At 38.2% G+C, this 24,350-nt stretch overlaps 1 protein-coding gene across 13 annotated transcripts in view; it reads left to right on the plus strand.

The window, feature by feature from the left end:
* DUSP16 (dual specificity phosphatase 16) overlaps positions 1-24,350 on the plus strand; it is a 68,141-nt gene that overhangs the window by 36,333 nt on the left and 7,458 nt on the right. For all 13 annotated transcript variants that reach the window (XM_038172502.2, XM_038172458.2, XM_038172483.2 and 10 more), the window contains 4 exons: positions 920-1,058; positions 17,938-18,101; positions 23,270-23,429; positions 24,092-24,215. In XM_038172502.2, coding sequence (XP_038028430.1) covers positions 920-1,058; positions 17,938-18,101; positions 23,270-23,429; positions 24,092-24,215 — 587 coding nt within the window. The remainder of the gene's footprint in view (positions 1-919; positions 1,059-17,937; positions 18,102-23,269; positions 23,430-24,091; positions 24,216-24,350) is intronic.

The raw sequence follows: 24,350 nt of genomic DNA on the forward strand, positions 1-24,350 counted from the left end.
GCAATACTCTCCTGTAAATGACAGAGTACTGTATAGGGACCTGAAAATGACTGAGAAAGAACATTTTTGGGGTTCTTGTAAATCTTGCAAAGCACTGTCCCAAAAGTATGTAATCAATGCATTAAACATTCATATTCTAATCTTTGAAAGATTCTTTGGGGTCTGTGGTGGTAAGAATCGCTTATCAAGTGGTTGTACAGCTTGGTTAGAAACTGTAGCTCTGTCAATCCTGGCTTCTACTTGCTGTTTGAAATGCTTTTCATGTGAGTAGTTTGATCGATTTTTAAACAAAGTTAGCAGTGAAAAGAAAATAGCCAAGATGTTTAAACATAATGTGTATCTGGTAGATTTTTTTTATTTTATTTTTTAATCCAGCGGTATTTGTTTCAAACATTTTGGGTAACAGAAATAATCTGAAAGAAAGAACATAATATATATGTATTTAAAACCGAAGTGGTGTTTCTTACTCACGTTAGCATACTTTTTGCATAAAATTTTATAGATGGCTGAAATGTGTGTGGCGATAGGCAGTTTAAGGTCTCTGTATTGTTTAAAAATAAAAAAAACACAGAAACAGAAACTGAGAGTGGACCTTCTTGTTAAAAAAAAAAAAAGTTTTTTTTAAAAAAGCTAAAGATGAAGCGTTTTACTAGTGACGTAAAATTACTGAATCGTAGTAATTTACAGTGTATGCTTCAACTTGGAGCAAATAATCAATTAAAAATATTCCTGACCAAATATAATTCCTTTAAGTATAAGATAAAAAATTGTTTTGCATACAGCTGTATATGAAATCTAAATATCTGAAGTGCTGCATACCAAGCACATAGGAACCCTTAGCCTGACTTTATGCAGGTGATAATGGGGTGCTTTTAATCATCTTCCTCCTTCCTATCCTACTTGATTATTTGCATTTCAGATTGAAATTGATTGCAAGCAGGAAGTGGTGGTGTATGACCAAAGCTCTAAAGATGTGACCTCTCTCTCATCTGACTGCTTTCTTACTGTGCTCCTGGGCAAACTGGAGAAGAATTTCAGCTCTGTTTATCTGCTTAAAGGTATGATGTACCAAGATAAAAATGGCACTTGAATAAGGAGAAAGAAATGCTATTGTTATAGCTTATATGTACAGAGTTTTGCAACAGCACTGCTGTAAACTGCAGTTATAACATGGCTTTTTCTTTTGTTCTTTATGCATATAGTGATGTTCATGATACATGTAATGCTTAGAAATTACATCTTACAGATGATATGTAACACCATTGGTGTTGTGCAAATGGAAATTGATAAACACAGATTTTTTTTTTACGTGTGTATGTCAAATGTATGTCAAAACTACTATAAGAAAGGTGCTTCCCTGGTGTTTTAAGTCTGTGTGCTAGGAGGTATGTGCTTCCTTGCTGAATTGGTAATTACTACAATAATAACACGAGAAACAGTCTCCCATTATCTGAGAAATTGTTCTGTGTGACTTTTAAATCTTCATTTTTTTTAGAAAGAGATACTCTTAGTTTTTTTCCCTCACCTCTACTTTTTTTTTCTGTTTGTTTTGTTTTGTTTTGTTTAAATTCCAGCTCAAATCATCTGTAGACATTCAGGTCCTTATAATACATGATTTTTTAGTTTTTGCGTGTTTTTGTTATTTCTGTCATATAATTATTTAGGTTTGAAAAGACGTCTTATATCATGTATTCCACCTTTAACCTAGTACCGAAGTCCACCACTGAACCATACTCGTAAGCTCTACATCTACAGGTTTCTTGAAGGCCTTCAGGGATGGTGACTCAACCACTTCCCTGGGCAGCCCATTCCAATACCACACACCTCTTTCAGTAAAGAAATTTCTCCTAATATCCAACCTAAACCTCCACTGTGTCAACTTGAGGTCATTTCCCCTTGTCTTATCACTTGAAGAAGAAGCCAGTCCCCACCTCACTGTATCCTCCTTTAAGGTAATTATAAAGCCACGGAACAGTAGAGTCATGGGATAGTAGACCCAGTGTTTTCAAGAAGTAACAAGGAGGGGTGTGAAGTAGATACAGGGCTGAAAGAAGAGGGGATGATGAATAGAAGTAGGAAATACATTGCGGTGACTCAGTCAATGATCTAATGAAGTATATACACAGTCTCTGAGAAATGTTAAAACGGCAGTCAGAGACTAATGATGACAAAAAAAAACAAGAACTCCAGAGAGATACTTCCTTTTAACAAGAAGGTTTTGCTGAGGTTTGTAGTGACTTTAGATGACAGTGGCAAGGACGTGGTTATGTTACTGAGAAAACTTTTCCCAAACTGTTTTGAAAGTGAGTACAGTGAAAATTATTAATTTCTGCACTTGGACAGGTGCATTTGGTTCTAATGTGAGCTAGACTTACAGCAAACTAAGATCTTGCTTTAGCTGTGTCTGATGCTTGTTTTCTTTGATCTCTTGGTAAGAATCATGCCTGTGTTTGTGGACTACACTATAAGACTACGTAACTCTTCTTCTATAGGACACACCAAATGAACATGTGGTCTCTAGGCACAGTAAATGCTTACTGATAGATGGTGTATGTAATTAATACTCTATTAAATTTAAAACATTTGGAAAAAAATAGACTAAAACCAGTTAATGCCTCATAAGAAACATCAATTTTACTGTTCAAATACCCAACTCTGCTTATCTATCCTAAAGTTTTTGTAATAACCAGAAGAATATTTATAGCTCCATGAAGAAATACAGACTATTCACAACTTAATTTACATGCTGGAAAGAGACACAGCTCTCTAATGACTAAGAATTCAACTCCATGGTAGGGAGAAATTGGAGAGATCTGAATAAAGCCAAGGAGAGGAGAGTATCACAAAACTTTCCTTTCTTCATCTATTGTACCTCTATAGATTAGTGGCATGAAACATGTCTTTGATCATCTTCTCCCTCTGCTGGACCTCATGAAGAAGATGATCGGAGTGTCTCCACCCTCAGAGTTGTCTGTGTCTTCTCTAGGAATGAACAGTACCAGAAAGGGATTGTACTGCAGCTCCCTAGTGCATAGCCTGGGCAAACACCAGTTGCACATCTCATAATGATATATGTTTTGTTTTTTACTTATTTCTAGCACATGGTATTTGTCTGTTCAAACTGAAAATGCAGCATTAAACCACATGCAAGATAGTAGCTGGTTGAGGTGAATTTAGCAATGTGCAGCTGTTGAAGGTTCGTTTGGATGTTAGAGGGAAAGAAAGGGAAGCTGGTGTGTTAAAGCCCTCCTTAAAAAAAAAGGAGGATTTTAATTTTAACATGTCAAATGCATTTCTCTTAGAAAAGATTAGATTTGAGAGTTCAATCCTTTTTTGGCAAATAGCAAGTGATGGGGATGTTTATGGGTGTAGAAATCTGATGGTTTTAAAACCAATAATAGAGGAATATAAGAACAAAAGGAAAATGTAAAGAAAGTGTTCACTAGTGATTAATTAGAAGTGCTAAGTGCTTGTTTCAGGAAATGTACCCAACTAAGATGAATTGGTAATATAGCAATTAACATAAACTGTGTTACTTCACTCTGTAGCACTTCCTTGTCTTCTAATGGTTTTGTTCTGGTTTTAATCCTTACATAAAAAATAGCTTCCACAGTCCTGTTGTGTTTTCTTCTTTGTTTGTTTTAATATGTATTTAAAAACTAGTTACTTAAAGGAAAAACAAACAAACAAACAAAATAAACCTTTTGCTGTGTGAGGTGAAGGAGAAAGTGCTAGATTTGGTCTTATACAATGTTCCCTGGAGTTTCTTGATATGTGGCTATTAAGAAACTAGATAAAATGTGTTGTCTCAGCAAGTTGAAGACAAATGCTCATAAACATTTATGGTTTATAATGAGAGTAGGGGTCAGTGCACTCTGTAGAAAGAAAAACCTTTGGACTTGAGTTTTCCCTAAACCACTCAATGTAGTTTATTTAAAACAGTGACATTAAATAAATATTTTCAGGTAGGAAAATATATTTTGTTGAGACAGAATAAGCAGCAATTAACAAATTTCTGAAATTTCTACATCTGTTCTTTCTGCCTTCCCCCATTACTGAGCACTCAGTAAGTTGTTTTTTTTTCTTCTTCTTCTTCTATTTAACATATTTTTATTTATAATTTTATTTATTAAGGTATGTTCAACCTTTATATTCATACCTTCATATTCATAAAGTATGTTCAACCCTGGAGGCTGTTTTTCATTGAAGCAGCTGATGTAAAGACCTCAGAGAAACCCTTGCCAATTAGTTCAAGCTCTTGATCTAACCTCATAAAAATATTTATAATCTGGTGGGGAATGTTCTCAGGAATTTAAATATTTGTTTTGGTTCTTAATTTTTAATAGTGCACAAAATACTGATATGTGGGTACTGAAGGCTTAGCCTACTCCCGTCATTGCATCTACTTGGCTGAGTTAAGTAAGACTTAAAGATGGGGATGTGACTTGATTCCTTCTCTTATCATAATTTGAGAACTGGATTTACTTTTATGGAGTCCTGCCTGTTCCTAGTATTTTTGTGATGTTTCTGCAGAGCAAGCAGAAACAGCTGAGAGAGACTACGGACTGTTGCTTAACAAATTATTATTGCTAAGGTAGAAAACAGCAAGAATCTTGCTTAAATCCTTTTTTCACTATGCCAGTGGAAAACATTCACATTCTATTTTCCTTGCTCTTTCCTTCTTCTCTTAATCTGGCTTGCTCCTACTAGGGCAAGCACAGATGTATTCATGGCAGTCACCTTTCATATGTTGCCTGTGATGAGAATGAAGTTGAGGGTTTAGTTGTGTGTGCAGAAAATACACAAAAAAGAAGGATTTCTTAAAAAGAAAAACAAAACAAAACAACAAAAAAAAAAACACAGAAATCTCTACCACTCTGTATTTCCAACCTAAGATAAAAATTGTGATAGCCTAATGCAGAAACACTGAACTGAAACCAGAAGCAAGAATCCTTGTAATTGGGTGGATGTGGAGCAATGGTGAATGTCTAAGAGAGACTAGATAACCATCAAAGTACTGTAAGGGTAGGATCATAGAAACAGTTTCACCGAACCTTGTAAGAGTTTCTTAGTACTGAAAGAACAGAGCATATTTTGCCAGCAAGCCATGAAAAACTTATTTTTTTTTTTGTCAGTCCTCAGTTTGATACTTAGACTTGATGTACTCTAAGGTACAGTGCTACTAAGGCCAACAAATGCAGCAAACTTGCATAATGCATCAGATTATGAAGTCTGGGGATTCAGGGGAGTCAAATATAGTAGAAAGAAGCCTTTAGTGAGCTTCTAGATCTGCCTGTTATTACTCCAGTGCCTGAAGGATGTGACGTGGATATATACGTCATTGTATTTCACTGGACTCATTCTTATTAAATAGCATCAACCTGATCTGCAGATGTAATCAGGGTTGTGTATACCTAAATATTGTCTGTGGAAAACTTGCTTTGTGGTTGGAAATGAAACTGCCATCCTTCAATGGATAAATCAAAGACTGCAGGGAAGGAATGACAGACTTCATATTCAAGTCAGATAAGAACTGTCTTCGAAAGTAGTCCATGAATTTCTTTGTGCTACTTATCTTTCAGCTTTATCCCAAGTTATCTTTGTCACTCAGAGAATCACTAGCAGAGAATTACAGATTTTCTAGGTGCCCAGTGTGCAGCCCCCGTGTGGCTCACAGAAACATGGAGTCAGGGAGCTCTACACCATCATTCCAAAACCTCGGTTAGACGTAGGTGCTGTAACCCCATAAAAGAGTCATGTTGACCAGCAACTGAAGCCCAAGTGGTGAATTGCTTGCTAATCTCTGCTACATGCAGTTCTGCCTTTGAAAAATGTGAGCAATAATATGATTTAATGGATGTTGCTTTCATAAGACCTCTCTGATAAGTTTTACAGAGCACAAAGCTGCTGTGATAAGCAGAAAAACATTATTAATAATTAATTTCATATTCAGTGATGAACGCAGGTTACATACAGTGGTCAACAAATGAAGTCATAAACTGAGTGAGTATGAAAAGAAAGAACAAACAGAATGAGTTCACTGAGACTGGGCAAAGGTCCCGGAAACAAAATAGTGAGATTAGCTAGGGACTGTTGCAAAAGGTGGGTTTTTGCTGAAACTTTCCAAGTAATTCTTTTTCTGTGACCTGTCCCTCACTGACACAGTGTGTGCATGAAGTGGAAGTCTTGCATGGAGGACACAAGAAGGAAGCAAGACAAAGACCACTTCTAAGGTCTTGTTTATGCTGGCATTTTTCTTAAAAAATACTTGAAACTGTAAGTCGATGTAAAGGAGTCCCACTACAAGAATGTCAGTATCTCCAGAGTATGTTTACCATTGTGTTGTCTCTACCTGGCTAAAGCAAAGCTGGATGGTAAAGAAAGTGCAGTGCTCTCTCCCTGCTTTATTGCCAAAAAAGCCATGCCTTGTGGCAGAGGAGCAGGATATCTTAAGAATATTCTTTTATAGGTATAGAATATTCTTTTATAGGTATAGAATATTCTTTTATAGGTTTTATAGGTATATATTCTTTTATAGGACTTGTGATTTCCATCTCCTGAAGCAAACAGGGTTGAAAGACTGAGCTTTCCTCCCTGCTTCTGCAATCCCACATGAGCAGTACGAGGGTTCCCAGTGTGTGCTGAAAGATGGCAAAAGTTAGTTGTAGTTTGTGCTGTCTGATAAATTTCCGTCTATCACACTAATGCCTTTCAACGTTTGGATTTGGAGCTTAATAACATTTGGTTATGGCTGACTGAAGTTGTGAGCATTCCCTGTAAGCAAATCTTTGGAGGGTGCCTCAAGGAGAAGAGCACAACTCCAAAAGGTGGCCGTTAATTAATGTAATCAAGTTTTCTGCAAGTTGAAATAATTGCAGACAGAATGAGCTGTCAAATATCCCGCTGACATTTAGAGGAAGAAGTGTAGTCACAAGATGATGGCAGGCTTCCTCACACTGACTGTTGATGCCATTAGAAGCCAGTTTCTAATGAAGAAGGTAGAAGTTTTGCAGAGTGAGTGTGGTATTCCAGGAGTGGTCCCATGTCGCATGGTCAGTGTCAGTGGGAAGGAGAAGAAAGTGGGGAAGGAACTTGGCTCTGGGTTGCCCTCTACAAAAGACTCCTCTCTTTCAGTTTTTGGGAGAGTGTAGAAAAACTAGTACCCTTGGCTACAACTGGTCCCCTGTGAATATCCTTCCACCCTTTGTACTTAAAATGAAGTTTTGAGTATTCACTTAGTGCCATGATTGTTTTAAGCATTTGAAAAATGGGAGTAGGTTTTATTACTTTCATATGTGTGTTCACTTGCTGTCTTTTGAGCGAGAGCAAAGTTTGACTAGCGTGAAACTCTCATAACATTTCTCAAACCCAAGAATAACTTGTTAACTTGGCTTTTGTTTGGGATACCTCTAGATACTTGTGAAACTTTATTGACTGAAATCAAGACTGGGGTCTTTTTTTTTTTTTTTTTAAAGGCAGAAAGGGCAAGTGTGAATGTCCAGCATGCTCTCTGTGTGTGAGGTTCATCTGACTCTTCTACTGGTGCATGCCACCTGGGTGGATGGGTGGATGGAGGGAGTTGACCCCTTTCTCCTCCTCCTGCCCCCTCAGCCTTGTTTACTTAACCTGCCTATTAACCTTGTCTTACCAAAGGCAGAAACCCTCCAGGGCAAATAACTTCCTTCGCTACCGTACTTGTAAAACACCTGGCCTAACAGGGCCGCTGTCTGTATGCTACTGTAATAATAAAATTAAAAAAAAAATAAAAAAAGAAAAAAGAAAAGAGAAGGAAAAAGCTTTCTGAAGCAGAGACTTCAATCTGGTAGATGAAGTGGCAGATGAGAGGGGACGGGAAGGGGGGAGGAGGGCTGTCCGCCGGGATGGCAGCGCTCCTGGCGGGGCTGAGCTTATGTAATGGAAAATGGCAAGCGTCCCTGCTTAGCTGAGCTGGAATGCATGAGTTGCAGTGGGCTGTGTAGGTCTGCAGCTCGTTTAAACAAAGTGGAAACATTGTAGATTCATAAAACTCTGAGTCAGAAAGTTTACAACTTTTTCTCCTTATGGCAGGGGAAAAATCCATACGGTGTCCTTTAAATAAACATTTTAGCATTCAGTGGGAGCGTGACTGTGGAAGTGCTGATAAGTCACAGCATTAAGAGCCTCTTATCTGAAACATGACGAATGCTAATGTTTTGTACTTTCTCTGTTTTTGTTTGTTTTTGTTTTGGTTTTTGTTTGTTTTGTTTTTGTTTGTGTGTGTGTGTGTGTTTAAATTTGATTTCTGCATAGTTTTCAGTAATATTAAGAACATTATATACCTAGTGCTGGTCATTATTAATGGAAACAACTTCCAAATTGCGGGGGGGGGGGGGGGGGGGGGGGGAGGGGAAAGGGGAAGAAGGCATTTAAACATGAATATACTCCGCTATGCATCTTTGTTGTGTACAGAAGTTTGGTAGGGCTTACTTAGAGTCCAAGTATTATTTTGCAGCGATAGCTATAAATTTTGTTGTTTTTCTGTTAATTTTCCTTTAAAATGTGATACTAATATAATATTTATTACTATATGTTCATATAAAATTTGAGTAATCACTGCCCTTAATGAAGAAGCAAATTCTGGTCTAAAAGAAGGCATTGGAATCTTCTGTCAAATAAACAAGCTTCAAAGTCTCCTTGCGATGCTTTTCTGGTGCACACATCATCACTGTTTTTTGACTCATCACTTGGGTTTTTGACCTTTTCCACTCCCTGCTAAGTGCATTAAAATAGTTGTGTTTGACACTGAGGTAATACTGATGAACTGGCAGACAATTAGATCTTGTGTGAACAGGAGGGAAGTGGTTTCTGCTCTGTTTTCAAGATGAATTCATTGAAGAACTCCAATTTCTCTCTTTGATGTTTTCTGAACTCTCAGAACCTGAAGGGGGAAGAAAACGGAGTAGTGTCTGATTTGAATGGCACTTCAAGAGTAACACCAACATTTGCTCTGTTACCAGTGTGCATTTTCCTTGGGCTTTTCCAGCAGACTCTGTGGTCTGTGAAAAACTGACATGTGCTGCCTCTTCTCTCTACACCAGGAGCAAGAGAAGGGATCTTCTGCGCATCCTGAGTGAGACATGCAGTGCTGCAGGGCCAGTAGGACCTATGTTGTATAAAACACTTCATAGGCATAGTCTGAAGTTTTACACAGGCCGAGCTCATAGAAGGTGCCTTTTTGTCTGTCTCTCTGCTGTCACCCACAAAAGATACATGTATTTAAGCTTGTTCGTCAGCTTCAGCAAGTCTTGACAAAAGGAGTAATTATATAAGAAAAATAATGGCAGTTTCTGTAAGCCCTATGGAAATGAGCACTGCCACAGTGGGGAGCCTCACATTAGTGTCTCCCCCTGAAAAGTAGCTTTGGGTCAAGCTGAGCTGGATTTGCTGGTGTGATGAAGCAGTAGTGCTGGGCAAGTCCCAGCAGTGGAAGAAGTGTCCTTCAGAGCTCAGGATGTGCTTGCCACCCATGGATCCACCACAGGACTGGCATGGGAGGCAGATGGTCTCTTTGAGTTTTGCAGCCCCTCAAATTACTTGACGAAATGCATTTGTTTAGTTTAAAAGTGGAAATCTGTTCATCTGTTTTTTAGAGTCAGCCTCTAAAGTTTCAGTAGGTGGCCAGGAGCCTTGTCTCAGTTATCAAATGCTTCTCTAGCGGAACCTTCCCCTCCTTGTCCTCAGCTTTGCTACCAGGCTCTGGGCACAAAAGGCAGCTGCATGGGGTTCTCTGTCAAGCTTTAGCTGACAAGTTCATAGAAAGCACACAACGTGATGTGTCCATTGTCCATGTGTCCAAGGCAGAACTGTCCATTTCCTCATCTGTCTTTCATTCCAGTTTTTGTTTCGTGGCCACCTTTATAAAGAATAAGTAATGAATCCTCCTAGAACAAGCACGGTGTGAGCTTGTTGGTTAAGTTTGTTACTGTTAGGATTTGTGTACCTCTGGAGCTCTCCTTTTTATGGGAGTTGTGTCCATATTGGATATTTATATTAGAAAAACCCAGTTACACCTAAGGGGAACATCCCCTATTTTCATATGTCCCTTTCGCTGCAGAGCTGCAGGCACATCAGCTGTTGTGCTTTAACACCCAGCCTTAATCTGTTTTATCTCTGAGGTGTTGTCAAGTCTCTGTTCTGTGCTTTGTCAGTCTGCACTTAACTATTAGTAAGAGAACCTATTTTTAGGTGATTAAGGGTAAAACTTCTGGGGCAGATCTCTGAAAGCATTTTGAGAATAGTAAGGAGTTACATGATTGGTGATGAAAACAGTACTTTTAACAGCAACTTTCAAGAGATTTTAGGATTGCTTCATGACTGATCTGTCTGTATCTTAGAAATAATGCGCAGGTTGAGATATAGGATTAAAGTGAGTATGAGGTATCTGTGTTATATTCAACATGCATGCAAAGGAAAGATAATAAATATGTGTGGATGGGGGAGAGTAACAGGAATGTTTGGCTAAATTAACAGCTGGTAATTAGAACCATCCAACAGCCCACTTATGCTGTGTAAACACTGGTGAGCTGCTCAAGGTGATCTTTGAAAGCTGGTAGGAGGACAAAATAGCATTCTCCTCTCTTTCCCGCACCCTGTGAAAAAGAAAGGTATTTAGGGGAGGTGGAGAGCAAGAAAATGAAGAGAGTACTGGGCTAGAGGATGGGGGAAGTGTGCAGGGTAGATGCAGATGTTGATCTGTACAATAACAAATGATGTTTCATTGGACCAGCCGTAGTACCATAAAGCCAAAGATTACTAACTTGGTCAGTGTGAGGAAAGGATGTTTGTTGATGGGAATGAAGAAAAATGCTTGAATTTTGAAAACTGACTTTTAGTAGATGGAGTTTTTGCTGCCCTCTGCCTCTTTCCCCAGGCTAAGTCTTTTTCACAGGTACCTGGACTTCTCTAAGAAAAAAAAAAAAAAAATCTTTCAGTTTTTAAATTCAGAATCTCTTCTTGAATGTTTCCTGTAATAGCTAAATTTTGATTAGTGGTTACATCTCTTCGTATGGCTACATCTATTTGAAGGAAGCATAAGAATGAGGGGGGAAAAAAACAACAGTATAACATGGAATAAGCCTAGAAAAGAGCCACCTTTTTTCTCTGTATTTTATGTTTTATTATGTTGTCATTTATCTTGAATGGTTTTATTGAGTATTGGGTGAAAGCATTAAATATTATCTGCACTTCATAACCCTCTATTAAGTGTTAACCCCCTCCTTTTTTTAAAAAAAAAACACGTTGTTGTTATTGGTGGTTGTTTGATATAGCTACTCTTTCATTCACAAACCATCTCTAGTGGTTTACAGAGCTACTGTCATCCCTGCAACTGCAGTAGAGCAATTGGCAGCATTATGGAATGCTCATTGTCTGTTTCTGTGTAAAATAAAACAGATGAGCTGATGTAAATGCTTGTGGTTCTCAATAGTTATTTCTCTTTATTAATTTAGGGTTTGTCTCTGATGGTAGTTTAACTAAGGATCTGGATGGGTGCCATTCCCTTAATGGAAGGTAGCTGTTCCCAAATCAACAAAACTTCCCCTGCTACCATTTGTTGCCACCTGATCCCATCTTCTTTCCCTCTCTTCTTCCTGCTGTTGGCAACATTAGCTAGGAGATTTATTTATATAAGGATTTATGCAATGAATCTATAATAAAGACTAACTTATGTTGTGGAAGTCTGCTGAAACTTTTTCATCCATTTTTCATCCATTTTTTCTCCTGGGTTTGGCCCTATTTGGTTTCCTGAGTTGGCTGAGAAGTGAGCTGAAACTTCTGATGTCAAGATTCCTTTAACCATCCTACCTTGATGAGTGTAATCATGACACGGTACACAGTTAGGAAACTGCAGTGTCTTAATTCAGGGGAAGTCTGTAGTCACCACTTTGCAGAACCATAGCAACACTGTAATTGAGTAGGATACCTGATCTTGCCAAATTTATGGTAATGGATGTATAAGCTTGTAGGCAAGAAATGTAGGCTTTACTGTAAAGATGTAGGAGGTGCTGGGTTGTCTGCCACATGCAAGAGTTTATGCTGCAAAACCACTGACAGCTTTTGGCACCTTAACATGGTTTCATAGAAACTCTTCTTGTGCAGCTGCAAATGGTGAACAGAACAAGTCGGCGCTAGAGCACATAGGGTACAGCTGTCTGTTCAACGTGCTGCAACCAGGGAATGCCTGTCACCCGGTTAAAACCGAAATCATTTCGCTAGTCTGGTCATTTTTAACAAGCTACCCAAGCAAGAGCTAAGTCAACTTTGGGCAGATACACAACTTTGCAATATAATAATGATGGATCATCTAAAAGTAGAGCAGAACTAAATTAATTGACTTTTGTCTCAGAAACAAAGGACAAGCAGCTGAACATCACAGTCTATTTATCACTGCTACTTTGGTATCTCTTACTTTCATGTTGGAAAATACATTAGATTATATAGTCTGAAATCACTTCTGTCTCATATTGCTTTAATTTGCTCCCATAATGTCATCATCCCCACAGATTTTTCTTCAGACTTGGGCAGGGCCTATTGTACAAGTAAGATAGACTTAAAGTTGTGCTTGCTACTCGCTGCCAACCAAAGGTTATGGTGACTTACATATGTGCAGTCATGACCAGAAACAACTGGCTATTTAAAAGTGAAGAAGGAGATGCATTGTGCTGCTAATCCTGCTTGGTCAGCAAGTTGTTTTTTGTTTTTTTTTTTTGGATATAGTGAAACTATTGCATTAATGGTGATGGAAAAGTCTTCCATTTAACTCATTGATATCAGATTGGTTTGCTGAAGAAGTAGAGTGAGAAATTTCTAAATCTTTGTTGAAGGGAGAGTGGTTTGTTTGTTTTTTTTTTTAAACAAGCAAAATTTTTAAGACATATGTATAATATGTAAAAGTTGTTTCATTTTCTCTATCCTCTGCCCATGACCTTCAAAACAGATAAGTAGTTGAATAAGAGAGTGCAGAACTCTTTCAGTCCAGCTTTACCATCAAGAAGGCAGACAACCCATATGATTTCAGAAGCTATTTAAGAGAGAGTATTTCCGAGTTATTTGTCAGTTATCTATTTCCAGTCCTTTGTATATTTGGCAATTGGGCTGGTTGGTAGGACTAGAAAGAACAGCCTGCCAAATATTGTAAGCTGGGAGGGGATACCGTTCTGATCAAGGCACTGCAAAGTGAGTGAGATTTCTTAGGTCTCGCCCAGGAGATTAGGATCAGGGCCCAATTACATTTATCAAAGACTTCAGTGGAACTTTATTAAAACTGTAGCTCTGCTAGTGACCTGGGGATTTTTTTTCCCCATGGTTTCAACATGCCCTTGTGATTGATTTACCATTTGCAGGGGCTGGAGTTGTGGTGGAGAAAGGGTGTTGTTCAGAAGCTAGCTCCAGAAGAAATGCACATTTTCTCTTACTAAACAAACAGCACAGTGCTGCCAGTAGCCCTATTCCAAATGAGGTAGTTAGGTAGACAAATATAAAATTTGCCTTGAAGCAAAGCATCCTCAAACTGTGAAACTGGAAGCTAAACCAGCCTCATCTTTCTTTTAAGGCTCAGATTGCTATTCTGTGTTCCAATATGTACACTAAGTTCATTCTCCAAATGCTTAAAGTTTGTTTTTTGAGGACTGTCTGCTTCATTTACAGCAGAAGTGAACAGGTAGTCTGCATGGTTGAAGTACTTTTCTCATAAGAAGTTCTTCATGTAGGCTATACATTGATTTTTGCTTTGGAGAATAATGTGGGTCACGATCTGTGTTAGAAAACAGAAACATGAAATAAGAATCCTTTTTTTTTTTTTTCTGCATGTTTTCAGGTGCCATTATTTTTTAAATATAACTATGTATAGAATTGTATTATGTGTGTGTATATATGTATATATACACATACACACGCTATATGCATATTTTGTAAGTCAGTGCAAGCAACTGGAGATGACAGAAGCTCTTTAAAATGGAAGTTAGTCTCATAATGAAATGACAGCTCAGTGGATGATGTTATTCCAGATCCCTGATATACTGTGTTACACTGGAGGTAATCAATAGTTTAGCAAGGTGCATACATGAGTGTTTTGTTGGGATGGGCTTTGTTTATTTGTGTGTGTGTTGTTGTGTTGTTGTGGTTTGTTTTTTTTTTTAAAGCCATTTTTCAACACACATCTATCGAGAATATATATTTTTTTCTACTGCGAGTGCCATAAATCAAAGGCAGAGTTGTTGAAAAGCTACTAACTTTTTTTTGAAATGAATACAGAAGATGGCATGATTAATATTGGATGGATGGATGGATGGATGGATTAATATTTGAAACGAGATACTGATTGCATCCTTTCTGAAGTCAGTGATCCTGAAGTCACTGATCCTACTTAGAGGATTGGGGGCTAATCTGTAATAACAGGTTAAAATATGTGCAGAGGAAATAAGGGCTTACCTGGGAGCATGAGGAAAGATAGGTAACAACACAATGTCAGAAGCACTTGATATGAGAATTTTATGGTTATAGTTGATGTTGTAAGGATAATAAAGTAACATTTTATCAGGAAAGTGTGTGTAGAAAGAAGAAGGATGACTTTGTAGGGATGAATGTCCCAGAGGAAATGTTGAGGCATCTAATCTTGAAGCACTTCAACCTTGCATTAACAAATTACTAAGAAACAACAAAAAAGTGTTCCTTATGCTTATAATGACAAAGCATGGGTTCCATCTCCCCAAACCTCAGTCTTTAAGCATATTAGCATCTTTTTTAACTTTTGTTGCAGTATTCATGCAGAAGTGAGAACTTTTGTGGAAGTTTGTCCACATCTGTAGCTATATGGGAAAATTCCTAATTAAAATACAAAACAAAAATATGTCCATGTAGTCTTCTTTACAAAGACATTAGAAATTACAAATATAAAATCTCTTCTTTTCTTGTGCTGCTTCTTTGTAAGGAACAACAGGCACTTTGTGTGAGAAAGGCTCCAGATAGCAGCCAACAACCTTCCCAAGAGATAAAGAGTGAACAAATAAAACTGAAGATTGATCTTACTCTTTCCCTTCTTCTACCAGTCCCTCAAGGAACTGCTGGGCTCTGTTACCACATCTTCATAACATTTATCTAAGGCATGTAGTGACTAAAAATTCTAAGCTTGTTTCCTACAGAACAGGGAAATTCTTATGCCATACCTAAGAGAATTCAGCAACTGTGTAAGAGAATTATTTTGAAAACTTTTCGTCTTTTGATTGATAAATTAAACAAGCACTGTCCATGTTCATGGCTTATAGAGACAGGAACAGGTGGTGGAGGTGTAAAGCAGGATGGTATGAGCAGAATTGTTGTGTTCACTTGATTGACTTTGAAACCAGCCTCAGATTTCTGCCTTTGGGCCCATGCTCTTCAGCTTTCTTGTATCTAACTGGGTCACAGACCTCCCCCTTTGCTTTGCTCTTCTGATGGGTGTGGGCTGTCTGCTCTCTGGCATGGAAAAACATCTCACAGTTAAACTCCTGAAAGCAGTACTGGCCATCTTTGGGACTTTGGAGAGTGCTGCCCTTAAGACACAGTGTGGTGGATTTCTGGTGCCAGCCTGTGCAGAAGCGTGTGCTCCACACTTCAGGTGGTGGGTACACCTTGCTGAAGCTCTGAAACCAGGCTGCACTCTTAATTTAGGCAGCTGAGGAGCATACTGGGCAAGACAAAAAGAATTTCTGCACCTATTTTGCACCTTCTCCCTCTTAAGACTCTTGTATTATTGCCTTGGCAATAGTTGGTCCCCCTCATGAAAAAGTGTCCTCTGCTATAAATGCCTTTCTCTGCTGAGTCTTTTCAGTTCTCTGAGATTTTGCATTTCTTTTTAAAGCAAGGGATTTCTTGTATTATTGTTTTTAGCAGGCTTCCCAATCTCTCTTCATGTGACCCAGGTAGATCTGGCATGCTGTACTCCTCCAGGCCTGCTGCTTGTACCAAAGCTGTTTGTGGTGATGGTAGTTGACTCAAGTAGGTTTTCAATGACTCAAGGCATGCGGTAGTTAACTGGAATTCGTGAAATGATCAGAGATTCTTCAATTACACTGAAAATTTACAATGTTTTCTCTTTTCTCCTTCTAACAGATTGAACAATAAAAAGGGACCTGTATAATTATGACATGAAGATTGATTTTAAAAAATATAAAAAACCTATAAAAAACCTTCCTACAGTAAATTGCAGCTATTTTGTCTTATGATGTTTCCAAAGACAAGCATTGTCCTAGTTGTCTAAAATCACTTATCTAACACTAAAGACAAGTGATTTTTTTTTTTTTTTTCAGTTAGGAGACTGTAACAAGAACTGCTGCTCAAAAAATTTTTGTTCTGAAAACTGCTTGCTGGCTTCTTTGTTTATCAGATAAAATGGGTTGCTACACACATGGCTATTACCTTGTGTTTTTTTTTTTCTGTTTTTTTTTTTCTACATTAAATAAAGATAGAGGGTTTAAAATTCAAAGAATAGACATAATTCAGGCAATGGTAATGCAAGCCTTGACAGAACAGTACATTATCTTATTGCTGAATAATTTTAATTCATGTCTTCAAACTGTAATAATACAGAACATAGCATTTGGCAGATTTAGCACATTAATACTTCACTTCCTTGATGATAAAAAGGTGTCTTGTTCTGCACAGGTTATTATTATTCTCCCTCCACTTACAGTTCCACTTGTCTCTATGCTTTTAATGTAAGGAAATAGCTGGGGACTTTGACTTTCTTTTGTGCCTCTCATCCTTACTAATTGGCTATTACATGGTGAAAACTGTCCAAAAAGCCTGTAACATGCTGATTTAAGCAGCTGCCTACAGTTCTTCTTCAGACTAGATGAAGTATGTGAATGAACTGAGCTTGGAGTTCAGCTAGTTTGTCAAAAGCTAGATAATTTTTGTGAGAGCATGTTTAGCTGAGGTGTAAGTTGGTTGCTGGAGGTCTGTTTAGTTTTGTTCTTTAACTGTGGGTAGTGCTGGTTAGACCACAGTCGGTAACTGAGATTTATAACATAGCTCTTGCAGTGGGAGGGAAACAGGCATGTGGCAAAGCAAGAAAAGGAAATGGAGCTTGAGCTGTGTGTGTTATGTATTTGTGTCTGCAGCAGTCTCAACCTAATGCAGAGGTGGCAAATTATAATTAAAATGTTGTGGAACCACAGTATGGATAGGGCCTAATGACCTAACTACTGCAAATGAAGAACCACCTAGCAGCAAAGGGAGCACAGAGGGGCTAGTTTGCTAGGGGAGTCCATGGTTCACCTCTTCCCATGCCCACCTTCCCCTGTAGTCGCCATCTGCCTCACCTGCCCCTCTTGGGATGGAGAAGCCTTAGCTTGGTGTGGTTTTGAAATGTGAAGCCTCTTGCAGTGTGTTGGATGAAATACATTATTTCTAATCAGTATAGAAAATAATAATGCAGGATTTTAAAAGCAAACATTAATAACCACATATTGGTGATCTTACCAATTGAGAAAACATGACTTCTCCTAGATGCAGTCTAATTATAGACCTAATATGGGAGAAGGAATTGTTCAGAAAGCAATTTGCTGAAGCAGAAAGGCAAAGGTGTGTGGTGGGTGTTGTGGGTTTTTGTTCTGTCTTAAAATTCTCATTTCCACATGTCCGTTTGAATCAGAAGAAGCATCAAATCTGAGGAATGGAGAGAGAGAAACAAACAAACTTTCCCACCAGAGTGGGAAGACAAAAGCAGGCCTTGTGTTCTGACAAATGGTTTTGCACACTTAGGGTACCTCTGGGAGAGGTGTGCATATAGCTGTACAGGTTCCTCTGCTGGCCCTTTAATGCCCCTCCATCTCATGCAACAAATGCTGCTTTTTGAGAATTGTTATGGGCACTGATGCCTCCCACAATGCTTGTCGGTAATGCACACTGTGCCTCTTACAGGTGGATTTGCTGAATTCTCCAGCTCTTTCCCTGGTCTCTGTGAAGGAAAATCCACGCTCGTCCCTACGTGCATTTCTCAGCCCTGTCTACCTGTCTCCAACATTGGTCCAACCAGGATTCTGCCTCATCTCTATCTTGGGTGCCAACGGGACGTCCTCAACAAGGTGAGCATTCTGGATGTTATGCTGTTTACATGGGTGAGTATATAATCTCCATGTGTCTTTTTCCGTGCTTCTATTATACCTCATTATTACAGCTATAAAACCATCTAAAGTAGATCTAAATGATAGCCTTAGACAGCTTTATGCACAGCCTGCTAGGCAAGAACTACTGATACACAGTCCACATAAAGAATCCACGTGTCATCTAATAGGATAATTGATCTCTCTCCTTCCTCTTGGAGAAGATAATACGATACCTTCCTCAGTAACCTACCAACCAACAGCATGCTATTAAATCAGCCATTACAGTAGGTCAGGTAGTTTACTGTGTATAGCACCAACTGGTTTGTTTTGGTGTGTGTTGCATATTCATACAATTATGTTAATAGTTCTAGTGGGATGAAATAAAGATTGTCTGTCAGTATTTTCTCTAAACACTTACATACATGTTTTTTTGTATACATGTATAAAGCCTAAGACTGGAACTATCCTAATAGTCCTATAATTAGATCATATTCATATACTCATTGGATTTACCTTGGTCTTTAAAATCTTCAACATCTTTGTTGCTATGTAGTGAGTCAACAGTTCAGAACCTATTCACATATGATGGATGTCAAGGCAATTTTTTATTTTTCATACCACAAAAGTAATATGTGGTCCCCACACAAAAGGCAACAGATAGATTAAAATACCAAGTGAATTAAAATAAAAGAAAAATCTGCTTTAAGTGGTAGAGTATTAGATGCTTTTATGCTGTTTGTTTCAATATGTTAATGATAAGTGCTATCCTAAGCCCCACTGGGAGTGGTGGGGTCTCTTATTCTCCTTTAGGGCCAGGAACATTTGGGGATGTGAATAGAATTCCCGTGCTGTAGCTCTTTAGTGAATAGTCTTAGGGATGAAAGAGGCTGTTCACGTTGCTTGCAGTAAATCAGTGCCTATAAATAGGTGTTACACACAGACACAGTACGCGTGCCTCACCAGGAAGGGAAACCAAGTGGTAGCAGTAGTCAGGAATTTCACTATAGGGCTGGAGGAGTCTGAAACTACTACAACTACTACAACTGATACTGGTAAGCCCTGAGTGTGGCAGAGTGTTCTGTAGGAGAGTTTAGACCTGGTAGGGTGTCTCATGCCGTTTCATTTACAACCTTGACAGTATTTCAGCACATGTCCATCATATAGCAGGAACTGCAGCTTCAGAAGCTTTAGAATTAATGTGGGGCTCCCAGGAATTGTTCAAATTTGCACTTCTTGACCTGATGCATTTCTTAACCATTTTAAGGAAAAATATGCTTTTTATGAGTTCAGATCTGCTCGTTGCTTGCACGTTTTTCTTCTTATTTTAAACAAGTCACAGGCAATTCCTTATTCTGAGCATGTTACTTGTTCACTGCACTGAAGTAGACCATAGTGTCTTCATAATTTATGTCTTTAGTTTTGGTGTCTGCGTGTGGAAAATCTTAAATGGCTCTCATCTTAAGTAGTGGTACCCTTATTAACTTAAAGAAGCTGTGGGAACAAATGAAGATTTCTGCCTCTGAGAATGAATTTGATGCTTTCACTGCAATTGGCAGCTCCCAGTTTCCTGATCCTTTATAATTTCTTGATTCAACCCAAAGTTAGTGATTGTTAGAAATGAGGATTTTAGAAATGGTAAGGGCAGTGAGGTGCTCCAGGTGGCTTGTGTTTGCTGCTGCTCTTTCTTCCACACTCTTTGCTTCTTGGAAAGCCTAGATCTTATGCAAGGGTTTCAGGGAAAGCAAGGAGGATGTCTCCCAATAACATGGAGTGCTCAGAACTACCAATAGCTGGTATGAAAGCTGAGAAGTGAAGAATATTGAAAAGGGAAAGGTGAAAAACAAAAAACAGTGATCAGAAGCAGAGTTCTGTCTCTGTTATGACAGTCAAGAAGACGGTAAGTGGTTAAGTTTGCATGTTCCAGTTTAATGGCCTTGCTGCTCTGTCAGTTACTGAAGATACGAAGTCAACTTTCTGTGAAAATTGTTTAATTCAAGTTCAGATTTTTTAAAATAACTTTCTAAAATATTCCAGTAAGATTCCCAACACTGCAAAATATAGTTGTATACATTGACCTTACTTCTGAATGCTATCCGTGAATGCTTTTGAATGCTATCCGTGAGGTCCTGTTATTCCTCCTATTTCACAGACATACTCATTTCTCTGAAATCTAAATGTCTCAAAAATACCTGCAAAAAGAAGTCTTTATTTGCAATGCAGTTAAACGTAATGCTTTAGAGATGTGAATTTTCAGCATAGCTTATCAAGATGAGGTAATCTTTTCAGAATCTTTAGAAGCTTATCTCTGAGTGCAGGGGGGAATAAACATCTGTCTTGAACATAGATTGTCCTGCAGCGTGACCTTTTAGCGACACTGATGCTATTTGCCACTAATGCCTCTGCTGATAATGATTGATGTATGAAAGATAAGCAAACACAAATGTTTGGTTTGTGTCCTTGAGCAAAACTAATGATTGCTTCAGAAAAGTATTAGGAGATTTTGCTTTATGGGTTTCTTTTTAAATGCTTAACTCTGAAAATGTTTATAGATTTCCTGCAGTTGACATGCTAAGAACCTCATGAAATTTCTGATCTCACTCTTCAATGTGTTCTTTAAATAAGTTGGGGATCAGCTTTACCTAAATGCATGTATTTGCAAAAAGTGTACTTTTTCACCATTAACAGATTTCTTTTACTCTGGTTAACAAAAAAGTCCATTTGACTTGTTGGGTCTTCATGTGATATATTGGTGGCTATCAGTATCAAATGGCAGTGCAAGAGGGTATGTATTTTGACAGAAAATCTGTTGATTTTCAGATTTGTGAAAGACAGACAAACTAAAATCTAACTTATACATGAGTGACAGCGTCCTTTGAGAAATTTAGGAAAACGTAAAAAATCTGTTTGGCTGTAGGCCTGAATGAGTCTCCTGCTTACATCGCACATTTTGTACCAGCATTAGAGTTGTAAAAGTTTCTGCTTTGCTCCTTACCTAACTATTCTGTTTTTTAATTCCAGACCTGGATTTTATTTCCTGGAACAAAATAACATTTTAGGGTGCCATTAATTTTAAGATTAAACAAGTCATAGAATGTAAATAAGCTGACAAAAGAGCATTTACCTTCTTTTCACAAAGTTGTTAGTATTAGGATTTCTGGATCTTCCTCCCATCATAATTCACTTCTTCCTTTTGGATGTCTTACAATGAAGGCACTGTTATGGTTATTATATTATAGTGTGTTGCGCAGGGAATGATTGATACTTTAGAACAGAAGGAAGCATGACTTCTTTCTTTAGCCTTGGTCTCAAAGACAAGTACTAACACATTTTTGCTTTTTTTTTTTTTGGCTCAGTGATTTCAGACTTGGCATCTGCAACATTCTAATTCCCATTTGGGTAATCAATTCCACGCTGAAAATCTTACATAACTGTGGAATTGTGATCATTGGACCATGCAGTCCACCAGCACTTATGCTTTAGACAAAATAATAATAAAAATTAAAAAGAGAAGGCTTTTATTTCTAAATTCACCAGCTTTCCAGCACTACTTAGCTGCATCCTCAACAAACGTGCATCATGAAAGTCCATTTCTTCATTGCCTCCCTCTTGTGTATAAGGTTGGGTGACTTCTATGCATACTGTGGCTCAAGACTCTGCATGTACCTGCTATTTCAGTTGTTTGTTGTTTACCTTTCGGGCGGTAAGTGGTGACTATAGGTGTACAGGGTTAGTATTTCAACTTAGTGGCCTAAACTAGATGCTTATTTTACAGAAGTTGATATTGAACAGCTTGGGATCCTAGAGTTGTAAGGCTACTTGGCTCAGCAAAGTCACAGATTCTGGGGCTTTCCTTAGCACATGTAAAATACCATGGTAACTGGTCTCCTGTGCCAAGAACCCCAGTCTCTCTCTGACTAATTCCAACAATTCCCAAATTTTCTTACAGCTCTGCTTTTAACCTTTCAGTGTATGAGAGTTTAAATGTAGGAAAGGGAGGCGAGACTGTGTTGTCTACAAAAGGCATGCAGGGCTGGAGGGAAGCATGCTGTTTGAGTTGGGGAGATGTTAAGGAATAGAAAAGGGGGACATTGGTGACGGTGCTGAGGAGCTGAGCTGTACTGGGAGTATGACCTAGAAAACTAGCAGTGTTGGAAGAATTAAAGGTGAGAAGTTACCTTGACACATTCAGCCCTTTTTTGACCACTGATGCAAATCATATTTACTTGTCATAAATTATATTTATCACAATTATTTATACTTATAATGTTTATATATTTATATTTGAATTTATTTGTGATAAATTATATTTATTTGTGATAATTTGCTCTGCGAGCAATTGCTCAACTCTTGTTCACCTTAGATGTCTATGTTTATGGTATAAAGTATATTCATTAGTTTAAGGTACCCACACCTTCATACACCTCTGGATATGCCAGCGTAAGGGATTTGGGGTGTAAGTTTACTGGAGTTGTCCAGAGAAAATTTGTCTCACTAGCAGAGATTTATGTAAATTCACAGTTTATAACTGCTACATAAAACATGTAGTTAAGTGATGATGGATTTGATACACTTTCTTCTGCAAATAGCCATGAGATTCCCTTCCTCCCCTTCAGTCCTTTGTTCTTGCTGAAAATTTAATTTATGCCTGCATATACATACTTGTGCATGTTCATCCCTTCTACGTACACACTGCAAAGTACACACAGTGTACCCGTGTAGTAACTACCACACATTATTTAAACTGCTCTGATATGTGATCCAGAAAACATGCATTCAAATCAGCGAACTACATGTGACATAACTACTTGGTTATGTCACCTTGTATGGTGAAAATTTAAACCAAAGTAGCAAAAAAAAAAAAGCATTCTCTTGGAAGCGATGCTTCATAGTAACAGAGGGTATTCCACCATTATTTCTGCTCTATGTCACCTTTGTTCACTTGGACTTTGCAGCCTGTATATTATTTGGTCGCAGTGGATGTCTTGTTAAAAGTTGCTTGAAGAATCAAAAGCTTAGAAGTCAACTTTTTCAACGCCCCCAGTAGTTTACTTTTTAGCTTTATTATGTGTTTTGAGTTTGTGGTCTCTTTGAAATGGCCCAAAGGTGTTGTTTGACTTCTCTAGTTTTAATCATTCTTTCTTTCATAGGAGCTGATGCAGCAGAATGATATTGGCTATGTACTAAATGCCAGTAATACCTGTCCAAAGCCCGATTTCATTCCGGAATCCCATTTTCTGAGAGTGCCAGTGAATGACAGCTTCTGTGAGAAGATTTTGCCTTGGTTGGATAAATCAGTTGATTTTATAGGTGAGAAGAAACTTCATATTGGCTCTCTAAAACAGTTTTTGGGTAACTCTGTGTCTGACTCCTATCTTGGCTGGAGGATACCTGAGTGCTTTCTGGGTGGTATGAAAATACCCTAAGGATCTGCGTATATGATCACCATCGCTTTATAAGTACAGAAGCAAAATAATACCGGGAGATTCTGCCGCTGTGTGTTCCGGCACTTACAGGAAAAAAAATACTTTCTAAGAGCACAACTCTGCTTTCTGTCATCCTGGTAGACACCTGATACATTCTTGCAGAGAATGAATTATAAAATTAGACATACAGATCCTGTCTTTAGCTTTAAGCAGCGAGCTAACAGATGAACTGGCCAAATTGTTCCATCATGAACACTTGCTTTTTACTTGCATATAAAATTAGAAACAATCACCTTTCCCAGAAACCTAGATAGGGTTACATTAATGTAAGTGAAGTATGCTGTAACTGCAGTGTTTTCTGTGTGTAGTCGCATGCTTTTTTTAAACCCAGTGCAGTGATGGAGAAAATAAGTGCTTTTTATTTAAAGCTTCCATGAGATCTGTAATTAGCAGCCAATTTGGAAGTTCTGAACAATTTCAAATAGCATTGTTTTCCTTGCAAACTTTTAACTGTGGTATAATGCTGCTGATTTCTTTGGTATGCAGAAAAAGCAAAAGCATCAAATGGTTGCGTGTTAGTCCACTGTTTAGCTGGAATATCTCGCTCTGCCACAATTGCTATTGCATACATCATGAAGAGAATGGATATGTCCTTAGATGAAGCTTACAGGTAAGGAGAAAATTTCTTTTCATGTTAATTCTTGTGCCTGTCAGCTTGTTTTTAAAGTGATAAAAGGTTACATGGCCAAGGTGTAGAAGCAGACGTTATTTATCCTGTAGTTCATTGGCCTCTGGGCACTCTTGC

Source organism: Anas platyrhynchos, chromosome 1, assembly GCF_047663525.1.
Source record: "Anas platyrhynchos isolate ZD024472 breed Pekin duck chromosome 1, IASCAAS_PekinDuck_T2T, whole genome shotgun sequence".
NCBI classification, from domain to species: Eukaryota; Metazoa; Chordata; class Aves; order Anseriformes; family Anatidae; genus Anas; species Anas platyrhynchos.